The 20,048-nt window shown below is 53.0% G+C and overlaps 1 protein-coding gene across 1 annotated transcript; it reads right to left on the reverse strand.

Moving 5' to 3' along the window:
- Positions 1–1,171: 1,171 nt before the first annotated feature.
- Positions 1,172–15,054, reverse strand: TRARG1 (trafficking regulator of GLUT4 (SLC2A4) 1). The gene is made up of 2 exons (XM_027130541.1): positions 14,307–15,054; positions 1,172–5,481 (listed from the first exon to the last, which is right to left on the reverse strand). Exons 1-2 carry the CDS (start codon positions 14,691–14,693, stop codon positions 5,254–5,256), a joined length of 615 nt encoding a protein of 204 aa, XP_026986342.1. The 5' UTR covers positions 14,694–15,054; the 3' UTR covers positions 1,172–5,253.
- Positions 15,055–20,048: the final 4,994 nt, after the last annotated feature.

Raw genomic sequence — 20,048 nt, forward strand, 5'->3', positions numbered from 1 at the left:
TTAGGCCACACCTCAGACCACTTAAGCCTGATTCACTAGGAGTGGCGGCCAGGCACCAGCGTGGCCCACGCTCCCAGGTGATTCCAGCGTGCCGCCGGGAGGGATTGAGAAGCCCGCTCTAGACCCGCACAGCTCACTCCTTTACCTGGAGACTGAGGCCCAGAGAGAGGCCAGGGCTGCTCAAGTTGACACAGCCAAGGAGTGAAGGTTTGAGGCCTGGGCCAGAGACCTCTCCTGGGCACGCGGGGTGGTCTCCTGTCATGGGTCAGGGAGAGGCAGGTAGGGCTGGGGATGGAGGGGAGCAGAGTCTCAAGGGCCAGCCTGGGATGCCCAGCACCTCCCAGGTTCTGGGGTGCTCTCCTGGCTGTGCCTTGGGAGATTGTTATTGGCATTCCCCACGTGTATCCAGCCCTCACGGTTTACCAGGACACGCCACTGGGTCTCCGCCAGCCCTGTGGGTGTGCAGAGAGGATCACCGCACCGTTCACAGGTGGGGAGTCCAGGTAGAGAGAGGGCACAGCCATCTGTGATTTCAGGCTTCTGCATTGTGGAAGCTGCAGCTTTTCCCTTGCTAAATCTGAGACACATGTCCCCCTACGCCCTTTGCCCCCTACAGCCTTTGCTGTCCAGGCAGCAAAGCATGGCGGCAAGAAGCCAACTTTGGGGTCAGACCTAGGGATACGGTCAATTCACCAACATTTCTTCAGTACCTTCTGCATGCCAGGCATGGTGTGACCCGGGCCCAGTGTCTGAACCTCTCTGAACCTCGGCTTACTAATCGGAACCCCGGGATAACACTAGCGACCCCCTCGGATGGCCGTGTGGATTTACCAAGGTTTGTAAGACGCCAGCACAGCCTCCTGCCCTCTTCAATGCCTGAGGCCTTTGTTCAGAGGCAGAAGGAACGACCAAGGGAAGACCAGCATCGCTCACCAGAGAAACTGAGGCTGGGTGAGAACAGATGGCTTGCCCAGGGGAATGCTTCATGGTGGCCATGGAGCCCCTGGATGGCCAGGCTCCCCAGTGCCCCCCAAGTTGTTTGGAACCCTTTGAACCCAGCGGCACAAACAAGACCCTCGGTGGGCTTGGACGGTCAGCTTTATTTCTTTCCATGCCGAGAAATACAGAGGAGAGAACTGGTGAGTGGGGGCCGGTGGTGGTCAGGGGGTGGTGCTTGCTGTTCCCTAGGGGACCTGGGGAGGGGCTGGGTCAGTGCCCCAAGCCAGGGGACCACTGTGTTCATGCAGCCAGTACTGGACCCACGAAGGCGCTAGGATGGCAGGGCCACTGTCCCTTCATGTTCAACGAGGCCTGGGGGTGTCAGGAGACCTGTGGGTGGGAGGCAGCAGGGTCCCTCCGTCCCAGCCTTACCTCTGAAGGGTTTCCCATCCTCTGGCCCTGGGCTCCTCTCTGCTGGAAGGGCCGGTCTCCCGAGGCCTCTGCCCCTCCCACACACCTTGGAGGCCTCTGAGCTACATCCTTAGTATGACTAGAAGACTCTCAAGTCGTTCTCGCCTGAACGGAAGGATGCTCCTGCCGTGCCTGCGTTTGCAGTGATCTGCTGTGGCTTCTCTCCTTCTCCACCATCCTGGGTTTGGAGTAGGAGCCAGTGTGTGTATCTGTGGGAGTGCGTGCGTGGCAGGGCCTGTTTTTGTGGGTGAGACTGTAGATGGTGGGCAGGTCTAGGTGTGCGTGACGGTCCCAGGGCACACAGAGGCCGCGGTCCCACCTCTGCCATCATTTTCCCACAAGACCACGCCTAAACAGTCTGGTTCACTGCTCTCTTCTCCCTGGGTGCTGAAGCTGGGGACCCCTGGGACCTGCCGGAAGACAGCTGACTCATGACCCCTCCTTCCATGGTGGGGGCCGGTGAATGTCAGATTCATAGACCTCATCATGACTCCCCTGGCCTGACCTGACCTTGAAAGTGACACAGATACTCTGGGCTTATCCCCTTCCTCCCCCCCGACAAACACGGGCATTTCTATTTTGGCCTCAAAGGTCCCATAAAGCAAATCCAGCTGGTCCCTCCTTTAGGGTCGGGAGAGGTTGGAGTTTATTCCCTGGGTGGGTGACTGACACAGGAACGCCAGCCCTAGAGGGATCTGCCCATGCCCCTGGGCCCTGAACCCTCCCCTCGTTCATACAGGTCCTCCTAGAAGGCTTGGGGCTGCACCCAGGACCCAGAGCCCCTCCCGGCAGACAGAGCCTCTGTGCTGACATGCTCCCTCCTCAGGAGCCTCTGAGGAGGGTGGGAGAGACGGGCAGGGACCCTGAAAGGAGGCATGAGGGTCCTGAACAGGCACAGAGGAAACATTCTTGGCCAACTTGGGGCCCTGAGAACCTGCCCTCCCAACCTCCTGGAACCCTAGCTGCTAGGCAGGGCCTCACAGGGTGGGAAGGCCTGTAGCATCCTTCTCCAAGGGTTTGGGGGCTGAAGCCAACAGGGGAAGTGGGAGCAAGAAAGACCCGGGAGAAATCTGAGGGGCCCTGCTTAACTCCTTCCAGGTGTCCCATTAAGTCCTGAGACAAAGGCCATGGTGTCCGGGCCCCTGATTCTGGGCATGTGGATGTGTTCCTAAGCCTGGGTCCCCAAAGATGGGACCCTTCAGCCAAGCTCTTCCCTCTTTCTTGAAACTCTCTAGACCCCATGAACAACAAACCTTCATAAAAACTCTGGCCCACGCCCCTGCAGAAGGCACAAACACCCCTAATGGCCTGGGAGCCCATGGGAATTTCCCCCAGGGGTGGTCCCAAAGCCTGCTCCAGGGAAAGCCTTCGCTGTTTGTGGTTGGCCAGGGGCACAGGGTGAGGCACAGAGCATCAGATGCAGCTGGGCTGGGAGCTGGGAGCCCAGGCCCCACCTGAGCCCCTCTGCATGGGGACCCTGAGCCCCTCTGCATGGAACTCTGAGTTTGTGCCCCAGACAGCCAGGGAGGGCCTGTCAGGATGAGAGCTCAGGCCTGGGTTCCTTTTCACTGGCTGTCCTGGAGGCAAGGTCAGGCCCCGGGAGTTCTTGGTTGGTGCCCAGGCTACAGCCCAGGTAGGGACTAGAGGCAGACTGCGTCAGCCTGGCAGATGCTCTGACACCAGACTTCTCAGCCGAGATGCTCGTGAGGCTGAAATGTCTGGGAAGAGGTCTGTGGGTCATGCTGTCCCTGTTTCTGTCTCCACCAACATTCCGCTCGGTGCCTGCACCCTGCGATGGATGTAGGATTGAAGTATGGCTGTTGCCTCTTTCCAGAGCAGCTGCACATCCTGTGTGTCCGAGGGGTTCCAGGGCATGTGCTGAGCAGAAGCTTGGCCTCTGAGCTCAGGGTACTGGCTGGGATCGCAGCAGGCACATGGCACAAGGCATGCAAACAGTCTTTTTTATCCTGCCTCAAGAAAAATACAAAAGATAATAAAGGCCCGCGTCTTTTCTCCCGGTCGTCAGACACGCAGGGACTGTGCTACCTCTCTCCCCGCTGTAGTCTTGCTTGTGGGGCTGGTTTCTTCTCACTCTGGCTGTATGTGCTGCTTGGCAGGTCCCAGGAAATCGTGGGGATGAGAAACCAGCCAGAACCCTGGGGTTAAAATGCCGGGACGTGCATCTGAGATTAAACCACAGTATTCACTGGTTTCACAGTCAATTTCATCTCCTCCCTTCCTTTCTTCCTCTTGCTTTCCCATTTGATGTGGGCTGGCAATGGGGTGACTTGGGGGTTTCCCTACAAGTTTGTACTTTTGGAGCTGGGGGACAGGTGGGCACTTGGCAGTCACCATCCTGTCCTCCGAGGTACATGGGGCATGTGGGTGTGGAGCTTTCCAGCGGGTGGGGGCCTGCTTCTGCTAGCACAGCCCCCTAGTTAGGTTTATTTCTTCTGAACTGTAAAGAAAAGAACAGGTATGGCAGAACAGAGCTCAGAACATAGGGTCTTCCGGTCCCTTTTTTGAGGATTTGAGTCTTTGTTTCCTAGCGGGAAATGGTACCGGGGTGAGTTGGCTGGGGGCTCCCAGTGGAAGTGAGCTCCTGCCAAGGACAGGACCGGGGCCTTGGTGGTTGGTTCGGAGGTAGGCACGTGGACTCCTGAGGCTAGAACCATCGCTGCTTGAATATTTTAGTGAAAACTAAACAGTCCCCTTTGCCAATTTGAGTCCAGTGGTTGTCACTTGCCATTGAAAGAGTCATGGCTAAGGCGACAAGCAGCAGCAGAACAAAGAGACTGAGACGTCGGAAGGTGATACTGAGGTTCATACCCTGGGCTAGTGGGTTCCTGCTTCTCAGGCACCTGCACACCTGTCCAACTCAGAGATTATGGAACATGCTTCCGCTCAGACAGATGAAATGGAGGACCTGCCTTTTGAACCCAGGCAGACTGATTACAGACCTGAACTCTTCCCTCTCCTACGAGGCCAAGGTTCCCCATGACCCCACGGCTGAATCCCAGGCTTTCTACCCCAAGTTGAAAACTCTGTATTCCAGATCAGTGCCTCCCAAACTCTAACGATTGGGCTGGGAATCTTATTAAAATGCAGATTCTGATTCAGTGGGTCTGGGTGGAGCCTGAGATTCTGTATTTCCAACCCTTTCCTGGTGTCAGCAGCCACGGCTGCTGGCCCATGGAGCACACATTGAGGGGCAAGGTCTTTAGGGGAACAGCTTACGTTGATCACCAAAGGGGCAGAGATGCTTGGAGGCTCCCAATGTGAGTGTGTGACGAGAGGGAAATGGACAACACTGACCTGCATAGCCCAGAAATTCTCAAAGCTGCCTGGGCTCTGTGAGCAGCTGAGTGTCACCTTTGAAAATGGTCGTCCTGCTTGGATAACTTCCCTGGGCCACCTTTGGGCACTCACAGAAGTGTTGCTTCCTGACTTCCAGCACGTGCATGGTTGACTTCCAGTAGGTCCTGGCTGTCTCATCAGGGATGCTGTCTGGCAGGCCCCCAGTTTACAAAGCAGAGTCACATGCATCATCTCAGGTGATGCTCACAAAAGCCTCTGTGCTGGAGGCTTCTTCCTACCGCTTTCGACGTGAAAACCCCGAGACTCAACCCAGGCAGACCCTGGTGCGGGACCCAGGACCATCAGAGCTGAGACTAGAGCTCGTGGCCTCTGACTCCTGGGCACGTGCTCTTCCCACGCCCTTTCCTAGTGATCTATTCTCCAGGCATTAGAAAGTCAGAAAGCCAACCCCACTCAGGCAGTCCCTGCAGGGGACTGGGTTGCTTTCCTTGAGTGAGAGGAAAAGGCTGTGGCCCACACGTGCTCTTACCCTTCTCCCCACCAGCACCCCTGTCCCAGGGTGCTGGGCCACAGCCTTCCACAGTCCTCACTGAGTAAGCTGGAGTGCGGCTGGGCCTCACCTGCAAAGTTGACAGCCACGGCCACGATGATGATGACGACCCCCAGGATGATGAAGGTGACGCTGAGCATGCCGGCCAGGCGGCCCAGCCTCCGGGCCCCGTCCAGGTCTCCCTGTTGCATGCTACTTCGAGACTGCAGAGAGAAGGTGGCAGAGACCTCAGGAAGGCTGTCCTTGGCAGCCTTGGAGGGGGCCCCTTACTGAGCCCCTGGAACACACCCGGTCCCCACTGCGGCCCACACTCCAGCAGCCTCCATACGGGAGCGGCAGGGGGCTCCTTCAGGACTCCAGTGGCCAGACCTCTTGAGGAGACCCGTAACTAAGCCTGCCCCTCGCTGGCAGGGGACAGCTGGAAGCATGACCGAGCAATGCAGGGTGTTATCTCGGGACAGTGACGGGCAGGGTGGTATAGTGGAGACCGAGGGCCTGGGAGGGTGGACCAGGTCCAGGCCATGCTGAGCTGGCAGGAGAGATAAGCCAGGCCCCCGCGGACCCCAGCCCAAGGCTCATTCCTACAGCTGCACTAAGGCAGCCCCTGTGGCTTTTTCTATGGCCTGACATACCTGCCTCTTTTGCTCTGTGAGCCCCCTCTTGCCATAAAAGGAAAGAAATCACTGGCCCTCCCTCTCCCTATATCCCACCCAGGAACCACATCCTTGTTCAACCAAGTCCACTTCCCAGATCACACCAGAAAGGCGAGGCATTTGGGGTTTGAACCAGGAAGGCTGGGGCTGGGGCGGAGCCATGTATGGCTTCACAGGGGCCCCTATCTGATATTTCACTCCTTCTCAGTGAGCTCGGCTTCTCTTGGCCCTATTGAATTGGGTGAAATCAGGTGGGTTAGGATGGGGATGGACAGAGGACATAGGGACAGATAGGATCATGAGGGGTCTGGGGGGAAGCAGTAGGAGGTGTGTCCCAAGCTTCTCCCCCCTCACCACTGCCCAGGCTGGCCTGGGACCTCCAGATTCCTCCAGCTCTAGAACTTGGACTTCTATTGATAGAACAGGCACAGGCAGGAGTCTACTAAAGGTGTGACGACTTACAAGACCTCAGGCCATTTATTTGGTTATTTATGTTCTGATTATTGGAGGCTCCTGAGTTCAGCATGGAACCATCAAGTACCTTGACGATGATGGTGACGATGATGACAAAGATGTATTGAGCCCTTACTTTGTGCCGGGCAGCTTACTGACGACTATGCCTAAGTGGTCTCATTTAGCCTCAGAATCATTCTGTGAGGTTGGCAGTGTTGCCCATTTTTAAAGACGCTGAAGTTCACAGAAGCGACACCTCCCCCTCTGTTCTCTTCATTGGGGCACCCCCCGTCTCCTGGGTCCTGTCTTCATCTCTCAGAATTCTGATTCCCCACCTCCACCCCGTGGTTCCCTGTGCCAAGCTCCTTCCAGGCCAGTGCCAGCTGCCTGCCCCAGTGTGACCTCACTCACTTTGCCCCAAACCACAGCTTCCTACTTCCCAGATCTGCTCCTTGCCTTGCACTCCTCCTTCCACGTGCTCAAGCCCCAGTTATTGGCAACAGCCTGGAGTGTCCTCCCACTGGGTCATAACTCCCCTCCCATCCTACTCTACTAATTAGTTTCCTCTCCTAGTCAATTCCATTGCAACTCTCCTCTCTAGCTTCGCTGCACTTGCCCTAGTTCCAGGGGCCACTTCTCACTCAAGCCATGACAAGAGCCTCCTGAAGGTCCCCCTGGCTCCAAGCTCTTTTCCTCTCCATTCTACTCCCCACACCACCATTTCACCCTATAGATATTCATGCCAGGCATGGTGCTAAGACCCTGGGGTGCAGCGGTGTACAAGAGAGCCCCGGTTCTTATGCTCATGGAGCTTACAGCCTTGGGGGGAGGCTGGCCTCCATTGTGACCAAAAAAAAAAGCAAAATTGCAAATGTGGGTAGCGTTCCGAAGGAGAGGTACCTGGTACTATGAGAGTTTATAAAAGGGGAGAGTCAGGGAACACATCCTGAAGGGAGGACATCTGGACTGCGATATGAGAGATGAGTAAGAATTAAATAGCTTTTTTTTTCAAATGGAAGAAGAGTGTTCTGCGCAGAGAGAACAGCATGTGCAAAGGCCCAGGGGGAGTCCCTACGTGGCAAATATGTAGATGTTCAATAAATCGTTATTGACTGAAGGAAGCAGGCGGGAACTTGACAAAGGCCAGTGCAGCCGGGGCTGAGACAGTGAGGAAGAGGAGGCTGCAGAGGCGGGCAGGGCCAGACCAGGTAAGGCTCTGCCCATACAGCAAGGAGGTCAGTCCTTATCCCAGAACAGTGAGAGCCAGTGAAGATGGAAGGATGGGGGCAGAGGATGGTATGATTGGATGCAGGTTTCCCAAAGACCCCCCTGACTGTAGTGGGGGATCACAGGAGAGCCAGGAGCTGAGGCAAAGTCTCAGAGAGATGATGATGGCTGAGGCAATCACTCTTGTCCAGCATCCTCCACGGCCCCCCACTGTCTGCAGAACAGAGTCCAAACTCAGGTTTGCTTTGCATTTGCTGGTTTTACCCTCTGCCATTCTCTTCCACAACCTCTGGGTCTAGCCGATCTGAACTGCTCAGGGTATGAGCACCGACTTCCACTTGCCTTTGCTCGTGCTATTTCTCCCGCCCACATTCCTGCTCCCCCATAACACCTCAAGTCCAAATCCTCTCTATTCTTCAACAGCTGGCTCCAATGCCACCTCCTCTGTGAAGCCCACTGAGATTCCTCCACCCCCACTGGAATGGTCATAATCCCTAGCATTATTTGAACATTTACCTTGTGCCAGGAACTATGCAAGCTCAAGTCTAGACCTCAGCCTCTCTCTGCTGCCCAGGGACATTGGGGCACCAATCACTCCTTGGTCTTTTCACACTCTCCTTCTTTTTTTTTTTTCACCCTCTCCTTCTTGACTAGATCTTTTTCTGTCCTGTCTTGAAGAAATCCTCTATTTGTCTCACCCAGTTGTAGGCTCCCCAGTGCCTACAGGACAAAATCCAGATTCCGTTTTGTGACAGTTGGGGCCCTTCTTGATCTGGCCTTTCTCCATTTCTCCAGTTGCTTCTCTCACCACGCCTGCCTGGTGTTCTATATTCCAGCTGCATCTCCTCATCTGTAAAATGGCCTAATAACAATCCCTGCCTCATAGGAGTGGTAGAGGATAAAATGCTCTAATGGACGGCAAGCTCAGGTCACCAAACTCAGGACATCAACACCGAGGCAACATTGGGAGGAAAAGGGAGCAACATACAGAAAGACTTCTGGGATTTCCAGGAATTTCAGCTTCAGAAATCCTGGGGTTACCTTGAATCATTATCCAGGACTCATTCTCAGCTGTAAATATAGCATCAGGGGGAGGGGCAGAGGGTTTAAGATGAGTCCTGCCCCCCATTTTCCAGAAAATGTCTGTGCAGTAATGATTCAGGGCCATGGAGAGAGGCACACAGGTAGTTTCTTGGGTATGAGAGGTGAGGAAGAAAGGTGAGAGGGAGAGAGAATTTTTTTCAGTTATACTGAGCCCAGTCTCACTTATTTATCCACAGAGCCATCAATCCACGCATCCTTGGATTGATGGAAGGTCGTGCTTGTTCCTTCAAGCCTGAGGGACGCCACTGAAGGAGACACAGTGGGAATGGCTGCATGGGACAGGGCAGACCTGGTTGTGGCTTCTTTGTTGTGTCAGACACTTTATACACTCTATGCAATGTAAACCTCACAACTATTCTGTAAATTTTAGTTTTCCAATCTGTAGAAAGGAGGGATAGTAACTGCCTCTAAGAATAGAGCCCTAATCTTACATGAGAAGTTGTCCACTGCTAGCTGGCACTCATTTCTGAAGTACCCCCCTCCCCAATTAGTTTCCAAATGAAAGATCCATCCCTTGTTTCCAGGGATGGAGGAAAACCCTTCATTTCTTTTTATGAGTAAATTACCAGCTGCTCTGCGTCCCCGTTAGTGACATCAACTTCCTCTTACACCAAATGGCTCAAGTTGAAGGCAACTAATAATAATTGCAGTAATGGTTGTAATGACTGAATTAATAGATCATTTGTGATTGCAATGACTGTGGGAATGGTGAGTGAGAAAATGAATTCAGGTTAATAGATCAGTGAGGAAAGATATTGAAAAAAGTTTGAGTGTGGGGAAAGGACAAGGCGGGGTTGGGGAGAGGATAGGGTGAGAAGGATGCTGATGGGAGCTGCTAGAGGCTGAAACCAGCCAGAGGAGGGTGGCAACAGAGCTTCTCAGGAACGAGCTTTCTCCACCCATGAGGCTCAGGCCAAGGCCTAGCAGGTCTCAGGAGAACTGACAAGATGTGCCAGGGCTGATCAGTTATTGGCCCTTCCACAGAGATCAAGCATCTCCCAGTAGGTCAAGGCAAAAGGATGTGCTTCTCCATGTGCTTCCCAGCACTGTCTCTGCATAGACACAATTGTTTCTGAAATGCCCTGACTACAGTTTAACCCCCCTGTTGCTGGAGAGAGGGGAGGGGTGGTGGAGGATCCTGGGGAAGGAGTCAGGGCAGCTGCAGTGGTGGATGGGACGGATTGGCAAGACTTAGGGGCTTGAGACCGCAGCTGTTTACCAGCTTATTCAGGAGCATGTCAAGAGGCTTCCCTGGTGGTCTGGTGGTTAGGACTCCGTGCTCTCACTGCAAGGGCCCAGGTTCGATCCCTGATTGGGGAACTAAGATCCCACAAGCCACGAGGTATGGCCAAAAAAAAGAGAAAAAAAGATGTCAGTATCTTAAGCCATATGCCTACATACCAGCTGACCGTCAGCCCTGGTCAGGGCTTAGCACTCTTGTTGAGTGAATGGATAAATCATAAATGAATGAGAATGAGCCTGCAACACATCAGTTAAATAATTAAGTTGTTGAAAATGCCTAAGTAAGGAAGCGTTGAAGCCACTCTGGGTCTCTGCGTCGCTCCCACATGCTGTAGGAACAACCTACAGAGAAGGGACTGCTCAGAGGCTGCAACCCAAACCACAGACAGGGCCGCCTCCCTTTCCCAAGGCTGTAATGAGGGGTGAGACTCCATTATATCCAAATTGCTAAAAGCCAGAAATGCCTGTTCACTGGGGGTTTGTCCTGTCCGCTGACATTGCAGTTTCGTTTAGTATTAATAATAATAGCAACCACTTCCATTTATTAAGCATTTACTATGTTCCAGGCTTTGGCACACACGTTAGTTCATTTAATCCTCCCAACAGCCCTGTGAGGTAGGTGGTTTTATTACACATCTTATAGATGAGGAGACTGGAGCTAAGGAAGGAGGTTGAATGATTTGGACATGGTCATGTGACTTAAAAGGGCTAGAGATGGGATACACACCCAAGTCTATCTGATGCTTCTTTTATCAACAACTGAAGGCCCACTGCCTGGGGCCCAGCATCCCTCACTGACAGGAGATCTTGCTGGATCGGGGAGCATGGCCATTTCTCATCCTGACCCAGAGGTAAAATGGATGAAGCCAACCTTGCCCTGGCCACCCCAGGAAGCTCACAGGAAGCTGCGGTGCTGAGCAGGCCTGGGCCTGGACACCTGTGATCACAGCTCCTGAGGTAGAGCCCCTGATCCCAGCCCTGGTCCCAGCAGGCCCCTGTCAGAGCTACAGTGGGAAGGACACTGCTGGTCCATTAGTCTTCCACTGACGGAGTGAGTGGGTGGTGGAGAGGAGGCTACTGGGAGGTGGGGGAGAAAGAGAGGGAAGGAAGTAGAATTATTCCCTCCCTGCATAAATGCCTAAAAGATTTGCCTTTCCTGGGAGGGACACACCATCCTTGTCCCAGAGGTAGATACAGGGTGGGGCCATGAAGAGAACACTGGATTCAGTATCCAGGTGATGTGCCTCTTGCCAATTGTGTGACCATGGGCAAGGCACTGTTTTACATGCCTCAGTTGCCTCATCTGGTAAATGGGAACAATTAGCTAGACTCTGTCAGCCTCATACTAGGGCATGCTCTGCAGACAGTGAGCTCTAGCCAGGCTGTCAGGGCTGTGGGTCTCCTTCTCCCCTGGGGTCAAGGGCTTGATCCTTCACTTGGTAACCAGTGGGAAGACTTCAGATGAGGAGCTCTGAAGTCTGTTGCCAGGACCTGGAGACACCAGCATGGAGACTTAACTCTCTTTCCATACTCTCTGTCTCTCCTTCACCCCTGCTACTGTTTGAGTGGCACCAAGTATTTCAGCTCTAGATAAATAACTGACCCCTCCCTCCCCAGGGCATGGGAGTGTCCTATGAACTAGAAAAGTGAATATCACAAAAAAGTGACTCACACAAATGTTTTGGATTTCCAGTGTATATAAAAGTTACGTTTATACCTTTCTGTAGTCTAGTAAGTGTGCAATAACACTGTATCTAAAAAAGCAATGTACATACCTTAATTTTTAAATACTTTATTGCTAAAAAATACTGATCATCATTGCTCAGCAAGTTGTGATCTTTTTGCATTAGTAACATCAAAGATCACTGATCACAGGTCACCATGACAAATATAATAATAATGAAAACGTTTGACATATTTCGAGAATTAACAAAATGTGACCCAGAGACACAAAGTGAGCAAATGCTGTTGGAAAAAAAAAAGGCGGCAATAGACTTGCTCGATGCAGGGTTGCCACAAACCTTCAATTTGCAAAACATGCAATAGCGGCAAAGCACAATAGAACGAGGTGTGTCTGCTTATAAAACGTCCAGAAGAGGCAAAACCATGGAGACAGAAGATGGGTGATTGCTCAGGTTTGGGAGGGATGGGGAAGAAAAAAGGCCCTGGGTTTCTTTTGGAGGTGAGGAAAATGTTCTAAAGTTGACTGTGGTTATAGTTACGCTTGTCTGTGAATATACCAAAAATCATTGAATTGTACACTTTAGATGGGTGAATTGTATGATATGTGAATTATATTTCAAAGCTCTAAGAAAAACAACAAACAGGACTTCCCTGGTGGTCCAGTGGTTAAGACTCCATGCTTCCAATGCAGGGGGCACAAGTTCGATCCCTGGTCAGGGAACTAAGATCCCATATGTTGTGTGGCGCGGCCAAAAAAAAAAAAAAACAACAACAACAAACGTGATGGCTTCCCATCCCCGCCAGGGAGACACTCACCTAATTACTACCATCACGTGATAGCTCTTACTATGTGCTGGGTGCTTTAGCACTTTGTATGGCACATCTCATTTCACCCTCACACAACTCTATAATTTAGGTGTTACGCTGACACCCATTTTGCAGATGGGAATACTGAGGACAAAAGATGTTTGAGTGACTTGCCCGAGGCCACAGAATACCCTGTGGTTTTGTCTAGCGTGGGTGCTTCTTGCAATGTGTTGTAAGGGTCTGTTTACAAGTTTCTCCCCACTGATCGGGAGGCTCGTGGGGATTGGTGATGGCATCTGGTTTAGCACTGTATTCCCTGCCCCAGGCCCGGTGACCATCAGACCTGACTCAAGAACCTGAGAAGGATGTAGAAATGCACTGGGGGTGGGTTCGGTGGTCTCACAGCCTTGGGCCCAGGTTTCCCTTGACAAAGGCAGCTCCTACCCAGCTCACACCCTGCCACCCCCAGCAGGAGATGGATTCTAGCGAACGTTTTCTCCTGGGTCCTTGTGTGGATTCCCTCTGCAAAGCCTGTCTCTCCTCCTGGGGCTTCTCCCTGTAACCAAGACGTTGGCCCTGCCCACAGCCACCGGGTGCACCCCTGTGGCCCGGCTCTGCCCCCAGCTGCCTCCAAGAGCAACAGGCAGCACAGGAAGTTCCTCAAAGGCCTGGCCCAGCCCTGGCTCTTCTGCCAGTGTCCCCTAAAGCCCTGGCAGGCGGTGCTGGATTTGGTGGGGGTTGGGGAAGGCCCCCCTGGCTGGAGACTGGGCCTCGGTGAAGTGGATAGAGACGTATGAGGAAATAAGGGGTTTCTCAGAGGAGAGTGGGGCAGCAGGAATGACCACAGCTCCTGGGGGCTCGATGATGATGACTCAGCAGGGGAGTCACTCCAGAGGGGAAGCAGACAGTGTCTCCCCTCTCAGTGTACTGTCCCCTGCTGCTAACCTCATTCTGAAAGTCATTCCCTGCCAGCCTCTCTCTGTGTCTCTCTCTCACAATCTCCTGGACCGCAGAAGTCACTTGCCAACATGTACCAACATTTTCTGTGGCTCCTCTGTAAGTAGCTCTATCCAGATGACTTGGATTGGAGCTGATCTAAGGTAATTTACTCAAAACCCTAGAGCATGAGTGCGTGGGAAGCAAGGACTAGCCCCCATGCCCCTCCCTGGCCAGGCCAGCCATGCCCTCTGACACACGTGTGTTCCCACCCTTGGCCCAGGCCCCCCCACCCTGAAGACATGCTGAAATCGGTGCAAAGGCGAGGCCCAGAGGGCCCCAGCGAGAAGTTACCCCCAGAGGAGCAGCCCTGGGGCAGCCGGGCCCCGGAGCCCTCAGTCCATGGCAGGGAAGCCACTGCCTGCTCTTGGAAACCAGAGCTGCCAGAGGCTGACAGAACTCCGGGGGCGGGGGGGTGCCTGGCTCCCCTCCTGAGAACATGGGGCCCTGGGACCCCATGCCAGGTGCAACCTCTGCTGATTCACAGCCCCACTCAGGAATGACTCCTTGGGACAATGCTCCCGACCCCTGCAAAGGCAAGACCCCCAACTTGGCTGTATTTCTGTGCAGAATTTAGCTCCAGGTGGCTCTCTGGAATCCCCTTCCCAGCAGGGATGTGTGCAAAGTCAAGCTGTGATGTCCAGGAGCAGAGATGAAGGAGGACAGCAAACAGAAGCTCTCCAGGCCCCTGGACCCCTCTCCAAGGGGGAGTCATAGACCAGCTGAGAAGGGGAATCTTACCCCAAGCCCCCGGCACCCAGCTCTTTTCTCTACCTCCCAGGCAGGGAGACTGGTGCCTGCAGGGAAGCGTGGCTGCTGACCCCAGGCCCAGCCCCTGCCCTGGAACAAAGAATAGCACTTACCATAATGGAAAAGATGAGGGGGATGAGGTTGAGGGGCCAGATGGGGCAGAAGCAGGAGGTGATGGCAAGGACGAGGTAATCTTTGGGAACTTCTCTGTCCCGGGTATAGGAGGTGGTGGCAATGGAGGAGGCCCGCCTCGAGCTGGCCCGGGAGGATGCCTGGGGGAGCGAGGCCTCCCGGTGCCCCTCGGATACCACCTTGAAGGGCAGACTGTGGCAGCCCTGCTCCAGGTCCAGAGCCCCCGAGGGGGACTTGGACAGCTTCAGGGGCTTGTCATCCTGGACCCCGACCTTGGTGAGGAGTTTCTCCATCTCCGGCAGGTCCAGGGGTGAGACGGTGCCTGGCTCCTGCGCCGGGGAAAACTGAGGCTGCCCGGGGTGGGCCATGCTGGCCTGGGCCTTGGGCTGCTCCAGCTCCAGGCCGGGACGAGGGGCTCCAGAGGGACCTCAGCGCACCATTCCTCAGCCCAGACTCAGGGCCTACAGGTCAGGGGCAGACGTGTCACCCAGGAGAGCAAGGGCCAGCTGGGGGCTGGGAGGGTCAGCCTCTCCGGGCCAGCTGAGTTCAGAGTCTCAGGCCGGCCTACTGCCCCATGGAGCTCCGGGAAGCTGGAGCCTTCAGCTCCATTCAAGTTTGAGGCCAACTTTGCCGATGCTGCTGACAGCACAGATGGGCGGGGAAGCAACAGAAAGCAGCTCGAAGAGCAGAGAGAAGACTGCTGTTCTCCGGAGTGAGGCTTAGACTAAGTCAGGGAGGGTGTGTGTGTGTGTGTGTGTGTGTGTGTGTGTGTGTGTGTGTGTGTACATCACCCAGCCTCCCTCCCTCCCTGCCCTCCTCAGAGATGCTTTTCAATTCCTCTCTCCCCAGAGAACCGCCCAGCAGCATTCTGCCTCTGCCCCAGCCCAGCCCAGCTCAGCTCAGCCCTGCCCAGCCCAGCCCAGGGGAACTTGGGCCAGCCTCTGGCTTCCACTACTGACCCAGGACCTGCTCTTCAGGGTGGGGGCTCTGGATGGGGAAGAAAGACAGAGAGGGTCCAAATGGGTGTGTCTTCAACTGTCACGGGAGACTGAGCCCTCTGCTGCTGCTCTACTGGGGCAGGCTCCCGCTTCTCCTATCTGTTGGGAAACGCTGGCCCCTGGACCTACTGCATCCCACCTCGACCCGGACCTCCAACGCCCAGAGGCGTCCAGGCCAGATCCTGGCTCCTAGCTCCGGGGGGGCTACTACTAGTGTGGCCCCTGGATTCTGCCTGGACTCTCTGAATGGGTGTATGAGCAGCTCACAAAGGGGTGGGGCAGAGGGGCTATTAGGGAGAAGTGTTGGCCCCATCTCATGGCCATTAGAGCTTTTCTAAGGTGCTTTTAAAAAGCCAGCAAAGGGGCTTCCCTGGTGGCGCAGTGGTTGGGAGTCCGCCTGCTGATGTGGGGGACGCAGGTTCGTGCCCCGGTCTGGGAGGATCCCACGTGCCGCGGAGCGGCTGGGCCTGCACGTCCGGAGCTCCGCAGCGTGAGCGTACCGCAAAAAAAAAAAAAAAAAAAAAAAAAGCCAGCAAAGATCCTGTTTCAGGAGCTCCTTAGCGCAGATGCCGACTTGAAGGGCCCGGGTTCTGGCTGCCTGTCCTCTGTCTCTTTGTTCTCTCATGTCTCCTCCCTCCGTTTCTGCCACCTTCTCTATTGTCTGCATCTCTTTCTATGTCCCCGATCTCTCTCCTTACATTGTTTTATAAGGTGACCTAGAACCACCAGGGTGTGTGTGTGTGTGTCTGTGTGTGGTTTGGGGGAGGGCATAGATCATGGGGGTTGGGGGTGGGAAGTTAGAGGTGAGAAGGGGTCTCAGAGGTTGTGGCGTTCAAATCCTTTGATATCACAGATTAGAAAAGCAAGGCCCAGAGTCATCTCAAGCTGTATCCCAATCAGATATCAATCCCTGGTCCAAGTCCAGGGGCTGGCTTGGAGCAAGATGAGCCATTTTAGTGGAAAGAATTATCTTTGGGTTGTGTATCAAGCTGGCTTCAGAAATGCTGCTTCCAACAAGGGCCGTGACAAGGCAAAGGAGGCAGAGAGTGTGACGGGCAGGGAGTGGAGAGCTGGCCACAAAGGGATGGGAGGAGGGCTCCCCCAGGCCAGGGTTGGGGCAGAGGGAGTGAGCTGGGCTCTTGTGCCCAGGAACTTCCAATTTTATTTATTTATTTTTTAACATCTTTATTGGAGTATAACTGCTTTACAATGGTGTGTTAGTTTCTGCTTTATAACAAAGTGAATCAGCTATACATATACATATAGCCCCATATCTCCTCCCTCTTGCATCTCCCTCCCACCCTCCCTATCCCACCTCTCTAGGTGGTCACAAAGCACCGAGCAGATCTCCCTGTGCTATGCAGCTGCTTCCCACTAGCTATCTATTTTACATTTGGTAGTGTATATATGTCCATGCTACTCTCTCACTTCGAGAGAGTGGCTAATGTCATTTTAAATAAGAGACCTCCTGCAGAGGGTGGCGGGTTGGGTGCCTGAGACCCCTGGACTCTAAGTCCGTGTCCAGCTTAGACAGGATTCCGTGTTACAACCTGGGAGCTGATTCTTGGGGTGAAGGACTCAGGCCCTGTGGACCTAATCCGCTGCGCAGCCCAATTCCATAGCCTCCAGCCCAATGTGACTACCAATCGCCTGAAATGTGGCTCATCCGCACTGAGACGTGCTGTAAGTATAAAACATATACTGGATTTCAAACATTTAGTACGAGAAAAAGAATGTAAAATATCTTATTAATACACTGTATATAGATCGCATATTGAAATGATAATATTTTGGATATATTGGGCTACATAAATCATTCTTAAAATTATTGTCACCTGTGTCCTTTCTTTAATATGGCTGCTAGAGAATTGAAAACGTGGCTTGCATTATATTTCTATTGGGCAGCACTGGCCTGGAGGACGGAAGGAACCTGACATAAAGGGATTTTTTGACTTAATAAAAACTCGAAGAGAAAAGAAAAAGCCAAGAAGTCCTCAGGGTGGCCCACGGCAGCGAGGTTACCAGGTATGCTGGGGTTCAGGGACTTGGGAGCCGCGTTTGCTCTGTCTGCTGTGAGATCCTCGGCTTGTGGTGCCACCTAGTGGCCGAGTGGTGGTGAGGGAAAGGACCAGAAGTGGGAGCGGAAACCAGGGGGAGGGGCAGAGGCGAGGACCAGGAGCCCCGGGATTGGGCTCCGGGGCTGGTGAGCCCAACCCAGCCAGCTGCGCCTCCTCTGGCCCGATCCTGCCCCCGCCTGCAGGTGCGGCCTCCCCACTCCGCCCCAATTGAGGTCTTCGATGGGGGCCCACGGGCCACGTTCATCATGCAAAGTGGGTTTGGCCTGCACAGTGTTGGCTCAACAGTGTTTTTAAAAAATCCATTTCACAGACTTTTAACATGAAGATCTGGGAACCCTGGGCCCATTTTCTGCAGAGCAGCAAGCAGCTGGGCCCGCTGCAGCCTTCAGAAGGGAGGGCGCTGAGCTCCGACTCCGACTCCGCCCTCACACCGCCCGCGGGCCTCAGGTGGCGGCCTGCGCTGTGAGCGCCTGCAGCTACACAGGTGTATCGGCCTTTCTGTTCTGCTGCAGGCTGGCCTCGCTGTTCTCTAGTGTGGATGCAGGGAACTGAAGAAAGTCACTCCCCTCTCTGTGCCCCCTCCCTGATGGGCTGTGACGTCTTGGAGCGGGCAGGTGTGACCCCAGCTCCCTCGCCCAGGGCCTGACTTGCAGTGATGGCTGGCTGGATGAACCAGAGGAAGATGAAGACGCCAATAAAATGCCCAGGGTGTGTCCACACCGACGCTAAGTCCACCTCTGCCTGTCCCACCCTTGGTACACCCCGCGTGTGAAGGATGCTGAGGTGTAAACAGTGGAGTGGAAAGTGGACAGGGTGGACAGGGAAGCAAACCTCAGAAGGGTAGGTAAGTTCGAGCTTAATCCAAGGAGAAGAGGTAAAAAGCCCCCCTATACCTGTACCCATGGCCTTTTTTGTTCAGCCGTGCGGAGCTTAATTCCCCGACCACGGATTGAACCCGTGCCCCCTGCAGTGGAAGCGTGGAGTCCTAACCACTGGACTGTCAGGGAATTCCCCCCAAGGCCCTTTTTATCCCCAGCATCGCCTTGGGTGTCAGGAAACCATATGGGGCTGACAAGGCAGGAGTAATTAAGAAAACTCCACTTCTCACTGAGGCCTGCCTGGGCCCAGCTCCACTGCTCCAGGCAGCCTTCTGGTGTCTGCACACACATACACACATACGTGCAAAGTGTGAGCAAAACTTGATGTGGTCATGCACCCATCAGCAAGCACCCCAGTTTCACATCCAGTGAGGTGGGGTCCCTCCAAAGGAATCCTTGCTGTCTGTGCTCAAAACATTTCCCTACTCCTCTTTGGAAGGTGCCCTAAGGAAACAAAACTTTCACCTTTTAAAAACAATTATCAAGAACCTAATGGAGGGACTTCCCAGGCAGTCCAGTGGTTAAGACTTTGCCTTCCCAGAAATAGAGACACAGATGTAGAGAACAAACATATGGACGCCAAGAGAGGAAATTGTGTGTGGTGGTGGTGGGATGGATTGGGAGATTGGGATTGACATATATACACTAATATGTATAAAATGGATAACTAATAAGAACCTAATGTATTAAAAAATTACAAACAAAATAAAGATTAAAAAAAAAAAAGACCTTGCCTTCCAATGCAGGTGAGGGTTCGATCCCTGGATGGGGAGCTAAGATCCCACATGCCTGGTGGCCAAAAAAACCAAAACATAAAACAGAAGCAATATTGTAACAAATTCAATAAAGACTTTAAAAGTGGTTCACATCAAAAAAAATCTTTACAAAAAAAAAAAAAACCTTAATGGATACTAACCCTGTTACATCCTCCCAAATTCTCTCAAGGTCTGTTCCTGCACCTACCTGCTTGTCCACACTTATAATCAGCAGGTACAGACCAGGTTGTGATCCGCTCCCCGAACTCACCATAACTAGCATCCTGTCACAACACTAGAGAATGCTTTGCCCGTGCCTCTATGGTTGGGCATCTGTGTTGTTTCAAAATCTTTCATCGATAGGTACAGTGCCGATGGGACTGCCTTTTTGCAAATTTGTTTTTGCTTTTGGATTACTCCCTTGGGGTATTTTTACTGCGATTTTGCCAAATTGTTCTCTACCAAAAAGGGAACAGACACACAGTACAAGTAGAAATCTGTAAATGTGCCCTTTTCTCCATATCCCTGACAACACTGGGTCTTACAATTATTTACTTTGCTGGCATGTCTCATTCATTATGCTGTAAAGCTGCTAAAAGTGCTGTAAATTGTTATTATTTTCTGCCCTTTCAAAGTGAACCCTCTCTCTGCTTTGAACACTATTTGAGGGATCTGTTGGGATTAACCTTATAGATACATAATTTCTGTCTTTAGGTATCAGTCGTTCATATCTTTTGGCCATAACTTTTAGCAGCTCTCTCTTATATGTGTTTTCTCTTTCCAGAACTTTCCTTTTTATATTCATTCAGTGCCTCTCCTTGTATTATTTTTCTCAATATTTGAATAAACCTATGTGGCCTTGGTTGATAACTTCCATTTCTTTAACAATCACAGATTTATCTTCTTTCCACAGCAAATCGGTTATCTTGGAGAACGGATATGGTCTTAGGAAGCAGATTAAAAAACTCAAGCAAGAGTTCCAGAAAACCTGGAAGGCACATAATTAAAGGTATT

The sequence above is a fragment of the Aethalodelphis obliquidens genome, unplaced genomic scaffold (assembly GCF_003676395.1).
Source record: "Aethalodelphis obliquidens isolate GAN/ISIS:26980383/991018 unplaced genomic scaffold, ASM367639v1 scaffold38, whole genome shotgun sequence".
Taxonomy (NCBI): domain Eukaryota; kingdom Metazoa; phylum Chordata; class Mammalia; order Artiodactyla; family Delphinidae; genus Aethalodelphis; species Aethalodelphis obliquidens.

Bases quoted from the DNA above. Each gene is read 5' to 3' on its own strand.
- TRARG1 (XM_027130541.1), bottom strand. From the start codon at position 14,693: ATGGCCCACCCCGGGCAGCCTCAGTTTTCCCCGGCGCAGGAGCCAGGC. The intron at 5,482-14,306 runs GTAAGTGCTATT...TTCTCTCTGCAG, and splicing joins CCCTCATCTTTTCCATTATG to TCTCGAAGTAGCATGCAACA.